The sequence below is a fragment of the Octopus bimaculoides genome, chromosome 25 (assembly GCF_001194135.2).
Source record: "Octopus bimaculoides isolate UCB-OBI-ISO-001 chromosome 25, ASM119413v2, whole genome shotgun sequence".
Classification (NCBI taxonomy): Eukaryota; Metazoa; Mollusca; class Cephalopoda; order Octopoda; family Octopodidae; genus Octopus; species Octopus bimaculoides.
This window is the reverse complement of record NC_069005.1, coordinates 29,301,469-29,309,643: the sequence shown is the minus strand read 5'-3', so window position 1 is coordinate 29,309,643 and position 8,175 is coordinate 29,301,469. Positions and strand designations below refer to the sequence as shown.

At 36.7% G+C, this 8,175-nt stretch overlaps 1 protein-coding gene and 1 long non-coding RNA gene across 2 annotated transcripts in view; one reads left to right on the top strand and one right to left on the bottom strand.

The window, feature by feature from the left end:
- Positions 1-2,635: 2,635 nt before the first annotated feature.
- On the bottom strand, positions 2,636-7,756 carry LOC106871692 (uncharacterized). The gene is made up of 3 exons (XR_008266752.1): positions 7,452-7,756; positions 4,647-4,800; positions 2,636-3,568 (listed from the first exon to the last, which is right to left on the bottom strand). It is a non-coding gene; the product is annotated as an uncharacterized LOC106871692 (long non-coding RNA).
- Positions 7,757-7,788: 32 nt separating this feature from the next.
- The window catches only part of LOC106871683 (androglobin), an 8,660-nt gene continuing 8,273 nt past the window's right edge, over positions 7,789-8,175 (top strand). Inside the window, exon 1 of the mRNA XM_052976651.1 lies at positions 7,789-8,017. Coding sequence (XP_052832611.1) covers positions 7,950-8,017 — 68 coding nt within the window. The 5' untranslated portion in view covers positions 7,789-7,949. The remainder of the gene's footprint in view (positions 8,018-8,175) is intronic.

Sequence of the window (8,175 nt, the reverse complement as noted above, 5' to 3'; positions counted from 1 at the left end):
CCAGCCAGCCTGCCTGTCACCTATTCTGCTCTCTTGCTGCAATCAGTGTAGAGATCTGAGTGTGGTGCACGACTGCAAGTGCAGACATATGCTCTCTCTCTCTCTCCCCCTCTGCACTTTTCCATAAACCCAGCTCAGTGAAACAAAACAACAACAACAAAAAAAAGTCATCTGATGAACATCCAATACCCTGAAAGGGGTTAAACAAATATACACACATTTGTGGGTGTAATGTATCTGTCACAACACACCAGTCTTATGGCGTGAATATTAATTTATCGATCTCTAAGTTTTTTATCTAAGGCTTAAACATATGGCAAAAAAACAAAAACAAACTGTTCTCTGTTGTTCTGTTTTAGAACTCAAACATAATTAAGCTATCATAGTTCTTTGTCTTGATTTGGCATTGGTTAGAATGTCAGAAACCTCAAATTTGTTTCCTCTATCCCCTTTTCTGTTAATCCCAAAAGATACTGGAACTAGCCTAGCTCTGCTAATTTTATTTTATTTTATTTTTAAGTCTATGCACACACACACACACACACACACACACACACACACATGTACGCACACATTCTTATTATGAACTGGTTGAATCTGGTTTTGCTCTCTGAAACCCCTTTCCCCACCACCCTGCCCCGCCCACTACACACTTCTTCCATCTGTAGATTTGGCCCAGCATTGTCTAGTGGTGAACACTAGAAGACAGTGGAATTGGACTGTTGCTGACGGACTGGTTGGTTCGTACTGCTGCTGCTGCAACTACTACTACTACTACTACTACTACTACTACCCACCCATTAATATTAAAGAACAACAATTCTGTGTTGGTGTATTTATCACTTTGATCATTCTGTTATTCATTAGTGGAAAATTTAATTATAATAAAATTGTTGTAATATAAACTCTTGCCGTACCAATTTTTTTTTTTCTTTTGAAGTAATTAAAAACAAAAATATTTTAATAAATACAGCTATGTATTTCATCTTGGCTTTTGGTTTTGTTTTAATTTGTTGATGACAGTTTAATTAATCTTATTTCCTATTGTAAAGGTGGTTATGTTGGCGAGAAAATATTTTGTGGTATTTGTTTTGAGTTCAAATTGCTCTGAGGTCGACTTTGTCTTTCATCTCTCTGGGTTTAATAAAATAGGCACTAGTTAAGTAATTGGGTTGATGTAATTGTCTAACTCCTTGCCTTAAAAGTTGCTTGCCTTGTGCCTAAATTAGTAACTAATTATTATCATTAAAAAGGCAGTGAGCTGACAGAATTGTTAGCATGCTGGGCAAAATGCTTAGTGGCATTTTGTCTATCTAACGTTCTGAGTTCAAATTCCACCGAGGTCAGCTTTGCCTTTTATCCTTTGGGGATTGATAAAATAGGTACCAATTGAACACTGGGGGTCAGTGTACTTGATTTATCCCCTCCCTGAGCTTGCTGGGCTTGTGTCAAAATTTGAAATTTGGGGGAAGGGGAGTAGTCGATTCCATTGACCCCAGTACTTGACTGATACTTAATTTATTGACCCCAAAAGGATGAAAGGCAAAGTCGACTTCAACAGAATTTGAACTTAGAACATAAAGATGGATGAAATGCTGCTAAGCATTTTTCACAGTGTGCTAACAATTCTACCATCTCAGCGGCATAACAGTAATAATAAGGCAGCGATGGTGAGTTGGCAGAAACAGCACACTGGATGACAGGCTTAGTGGTATTTCGTCTGTCTTTATGTTCTGAGTTCAAATTCCGCCAAGGTCGATTTTGCCTTCTATCTTTTTGGTGTCAATAAATTAAGTACCAGTTGTATATTGGGTCGATCTAATTGACAGGCCTCTCCCCCAAAAATTTCAGGCCTTGTGCCTAGAGTAGAAAACAATCTGTTTTCCATGCTGGCATTGGTTGGATGGTTTGACAGGGGCTGGCTAGGCAGAAAATTGCACCAGGATTCACTGTCTGTTTTGGCATGGTTTTTATAACTGGATGCCCTTCCTAACAACGACCACCTTATACGCATGTATGATGGGCTTCTTTCAGTTTCCATCAACTAAATCTACTCACAAGGCTTTGGTCAACTCAGAGTGCCCCAAAGTGGGACTGAGACGACATGAATCCGGAAGAGATTTCTTAACCACAGAGTCTCTCTTTCTCACACGCATATATGCAAAGGTGTGTATGTATGCATGTATGTGTTATCTTTAACCCTTTAGTGTTTAAAGCAGCCAGATCCAGACTCTCACGTCTACCCTACAATGTCAATCACCTTCTCGAAATCTCAAATGCATGATTAGTTCAAAACTGTGTGAATAAATAAGCTTTACTTTTGACAGAGCAGTCTGAATTCTAAAGAGCATTTAAACCAGCCAGATCTGGCCAAACTATTCTGCCTTTTATATTCAAACTGGCTAGATCCAACATCTTACACCTACCTGACAAAGTCACTGTAAACATGAACAACCACATCATTGAAATCTTGAAGCCACACGACTAATTCCAAACAATGTGGATTAGAAAAGTATTACACTTTTGCTATCTGAATGCTATAAAGAGTTAAACTAATTTTATGTCACAATTATATAAATTTATGTATTCTTACAATGATTAAATGATACACAGTTATTTTTAAAGATTTTTTAAATTAAAGATTATTTTTATTTTATTCATATTCCATTCCTGTACATTATATAAAACTCACGCCCTCCATTCACTTTTGTTCTCATCTCAACATATTTAAACCGCACAGGATCTAACAAAGCAATGCATGATGGGTATTTTTCCATTGTCCAATCAAACAAAATCTACACGTTACATTTGAATATTTGAATCATATTTTTCTGTCAGATGCATATGTATATATGTATGTGAGTGTATGTACATATATATTGGTTTTGTGTGTTCTAGCAGTTATAATCTTCCAGAGATTGGAAACTAGTAAATTGGAGTTACAATTTGTGGTGGTTTCAGCTTCCCATAATATAACATATACTCTGAATTTTGTGTTAAGTTCTCTCCTTTCACCTTCTTGTGTGCACATAATTTGTCCTGTATATATACACATTATATATGTCGATATAAATGGTACCAGTTTTGTGTTTTGTGAAAAATTGCAAACTGTTCAATACATGTCAATGTTAGAAGTGTGTACAGTCTGTTTTGATTGTGTGTTGCTAAACAGAATATTTCCTCACACCTAAAGGTTTCATGCGTGCGTTGTCGATCGGCCAAACATATGAGTCAGTCTGTGAAATACAATCAGATTATTTCGGTGTTTCTGATGAATGTGAGCAACTTAACAGTGACGGCATGAGACCTTTAGCAATGATGAAATAATCCTGTTTATTATTGTACAGTTTATAGTAAATGGAAAGCTAAAGTAATGTCACAAATCCAGTTCCCAATAATTGGTAAATTCCTCCAGATTCGGACTCTGTAGAGAGAGTGGCAGTGTTCGCAACAATAATTTCCCTTAACTACCGTTGATAAGATCAGGAAATTGTCCCACATTGATGTTGTTGTCAATAATTCGTCAGCCAGAACATTTTCCGGAATTACTTCACTACAATTGTGGCAACTAGAAAAGAAAAAGAAAGAAGAAAAGGTAAAAAAAAGGCGAAATCGAAAAAGAAAAAAAACAGTGAGTGACAGAGAGAGAGAGAAGGAATTCGAATAAATCTTTTATCTTTTACTTGTTTCAGTCATTGGATTGTGGCCAAGCTGGGGCAATGACTTGAAGGGTTTGGTCAAACACATTGACCCTGATATGTAATTTTTTTAAGTGTGGTGCTTAGTCTATCGGCCTCTTTTGCCAAACTGCTACGATACTGGAACATAAACAAACCAACACTGGTTGTCAAATGGTGGCGAGCAAATATACAAAGGTACACAGTAACATATACACACACACAAACACATGTTCCACAGATATATCAGTTTCAAATTTTGGCACAAAGGCCAGCAAGCTCAGGGGAGGGGCTAGTCGATTACATCGCCTCCAGTACTCAACTGCTACTTATTTTATCAACCACGAAAGGAAGAAAGGCAAAGTGAACATCAGTGGAATTTGAACTCAGAATGTAAAGACGAACCACCAGGCATTTCGCCCAGTGTGCTAACGATTCTGCCAGCTCACAGCCTTAATAATAATAATAATAATCTTATTATAGGCACAAGGTCTGAAGTTTTGGGGAAGGGGACTAGTCGATTACATCGACCCCAGAATTTCACTGGTACTTATTTTATTGAATCTAAAAGGATGAAAGGCAAAGACGACCTTGGTGGAATTTGAACTCAGAACGTAAAGATGGACAAAATGCTACTAAGCATGTTGCCCATTGTGCTAATGATTCTACCTTCATGTCCATAGAAATATTGATTTCTAATTCAAGGCATAAGTTCTGCCAGGCATGGACTAAATGAAACACGAGGAGACATGTGGGATGAGAAGTCACTGAAGAGGTTACAGGACGTGTGAAGAAAGATTTCAGACAAAGGGCACTGAAATAAGTACAATAATAAAAATAAGCATTATCGACCACAAAACACACTCATTAAATACTTGTAGTCGATAATGTTTGTTACACTAGTGCTGCTTCTATTTCGTATTTGAAAATAAAATAAAAAATAAAATAAAATAAAATAAATAGACTCACCCGCACATTAAATAATAAAATATATCTATAAAAACTACGAAGTACCAGATCAAATAAAAGGTAAATTTGAGTAGATTTAACGAGAAGGGTAGTGACGGAATATCTCTGAAGCAGTTCATTATCTTACAATTCTTCTTCACGGCCAATTCAGAAGCTAGGGAATGGTAAAAATATCAACATAGAAACTAAACAAGATATTTACAACATCACAATATTGTGATGTCATAATTTTATTGTTAAACTTTACCTTTTCTCTCTCTCTTTCTTTCTTTTCTCTTCCCTGTCTGTGAAATACAGTGGTCTTCAAATTATCTCCCCTTTTATGTTGCCAACAATTGCCACCAGGTTCATATATCTTTTACCTTTGACTTTAATTGCTTCAACCATTAGACTGTAGCCATACTGGGGCATTGCCTTAAAGAATTTTAATTGAATGAATCAAACCCAGTACTTATTCTATTGTCCTTCTTTTACCAAACTGCTAAGTTATGGGGGTATAAACACACCAACACCAGTTGTCAAGCAGTGGTGGAAAACAAACACACATTTTTTATCTTTTATCTGTTTCAGTCATTTGAGTGATGAGGGTGAGGTAAAACTTCCATATTTGGTGCTGTAATTGTTTCTTAACTAACTTGGTTAATATGTAGTCTTACAAGATCAGGTAAGAGTAACATCCCTTTAAAAGCAACCAATGTGGAGTGGTTGGCAGTAGGGAGGGCATCCAGCTGTTGAAACCATGTCAGAACAGACAACTGAGTCTAGTGCAAACCCCTGTCTTACCAGCTCCAGTCAAACCATCCAATCCATGCCAGCATGGAAAAAAAGACATTAAATAATGATGATGATGATGATGATGATCTAAGATGGATTCTTTTCTTTTCTTTAATCTGTCTGTCAATTTTCTGGAACAAATCAGATGTGATCAGACCTGGAGATGGATGAACTCTGCCAGGTCTAAAAGCATGTCCAAGCAGTACCACACATCATGACATAACCCTGTCCCTGAGACAGGTGTTCAGGGCCTAAGTTAAGACAAGGCACACACACACACACACACACACACACACACACACACATTATATATATATATATATATATGAAGTTGAATATATGTCTGGTCATAGAATGACCAATGGTTTTGCATCGATAAAGCGCCTACCTTTATAGACGACATGTCAGACTCCAATGGCCAGCCCATATATGAGTGTGTGTGTGTGTGTGTGTCGAAAGCTATGAGAAATAAGTCAGAGATTAGTGCCATGTATTTCAACAATGGAGACAAATAAGGTTATATTAAATAACATACAAAATGAATTCTCCCTTTATTGAAATTATCTCCAGTTCTGTAGAAGGTAGCCCAACTGGTTGGGTGGTAATCGGTAACACCTTTAAATAAGCAGGGGAGACAATCGCAAGAAGCAAGATCTCCAGAATTGACAGGTCATTAAGGAAAAGACAGCCAAATTGTCTGAAAGGACAGCTGTAGTTATGTTTCTTCTGCCAAAGCTCTCTCTCACACACATACACACACACAGACATACATGACAGATTTCCACGCTGTTTCTGTCAAGCAAATTCACTCGCAAGGTATTGATCAACTTGGGGCTAAAATAGAAAACACTTGCCCAAGGTGCCATGAAATGGGACTGAACCCAAAGCCATGTAGTTGGATAGCGAACCTCTTAACTATAAAGCCATTAAGATCGTTATAAACTTGGTCTGACATCAAGGCAAAGAGAGCTGTGAGATATGAATGTAGAATATTTCTTTTTGTTATTAATAGAAAGGTGAGAAGGATGGAAAACACTTCAGTAATATTTTGGAGACTGGGAGATGGAGATGGAGGGCTGGTTTTCGTCAATTTGAGAAGTAATGGAATGGCGGATAGTATACGTTACTCAATAGAAATTGTAGAGTTATTTCTTGTTTGAAGCTGATGATTCACTTTGTTGCCTAATTGCTTTATCAACTCCGAGTGAAGATAGAACAAAGAAGTGAACTTCGCAAGCAGCCTTTTTGACGTTTGTAAAAACAAATTTTAGTTACAATTTCATTTCAACTCGATCAGCATGTCGCGTGGATGCCCTGCAGAATCCCAACGAAATACTTACAGATCAGCAGATAATCAATAAAAGACGTACAATTACGATAGTTGCTCGATCTTTATCAGATTCAGCAATTTGTATTGCTTGGTGTGCCCGCCGTGGACTGTTGAAGAATTCTCACGTGCCATAATTCTATTCAAAATAAGTCGAACATTTTCCCCTCACTTTTTACTCACTGTTATTAGTGCGCACCACTTATAATTATGAAATGTTTTATTGAAATTAACTTTTTGGACCACTATGATTTTATGAACGTCAAATAGGAAGTTTTTCTTTTTTATTATAATATAACAATATACGAAATTTTATTGCCTTCACAGTGTTTACCGTTTTACAAAATTAAATTAGAAAATTGGACAAAACAGAGAACACAATTGAAAAAAATTAAAAAGAAAAGATAGGAAATTACTCTAGGAGACATGATCCTAATTAAAGAAAACTGATTGAGGACTGTTTTTAAGTCCTGCTGCATAGAACCTCTGGCTTGATACAATAATGCACCTAGTCAACACTGTAACGTGGCCGATGGTAAGAAGAGCATCGCACAACAGAGAAAAGAGAAGGGAAAGAAAGATTACCATGTGGGCTTTGAGGACAACGAATGCAAGTGCGGTTTCATAGACGAAAAATGAACGAATTAAAATTTGAAACAATTACAACTGATAAATCGATTAAGATTGCTCAAAAACGTTCATACCAATTCCAATGGTGATAGCGACATCATAGATTTGAAATGGATTATGAATAAAATGCCCTGTGCATCTAATACAGTTGTTCTTGTTGGTACTCTAAGGCTATTAGTTTCATGCTTGGCATGTCATACGTCCTACAATACATGTTTTTGTTTTGAATAGCATGTAGTTTTCTTTGGTAAATGTGTGTCTGTTTGTAATAACAGTGGTTAGTATCTTGAACGCAGTCAAACAGTTTGAATCACTTTAATTAGAACACGAATAAGCTCCTCCACTATCGCCTACTGCGATCCGGATTATTTTTACGTGGGCTCTACACGTTACTCGACACCGTCTCTGTTACTAAGGTAACGCCTATGCCATAAACGTGCAAGAGAAACAGAGAAAAGGAAATGCAGAGAGCGACAGAAATAGAGAAAGGCAAATAGAGTGAGAGGGAAAGAGAAAAACAGAGAGAGAGAGAGAGTAAAAGCGGGTAGATCTTTTTTTTTTTTTAAAGAAAAATGTTGCCAAAATCGAACAAGAAAGTTGTGGAGGGCAAAAGGTTTAGTCCTGTAACAACCGCGAAGGAGTGAGTAATCTTATTCAAATGATAATTTTGTAAAGTCCCATTGCTTAGTTTGAAACTTAGAAAGAAAATGTTATTCCCGTCACAAAATCACAATAATATTTCCGAGAGAAAATCAATTCTAAAACAAATCTAAATAAATAAAAAAGAATCAAGTGTTA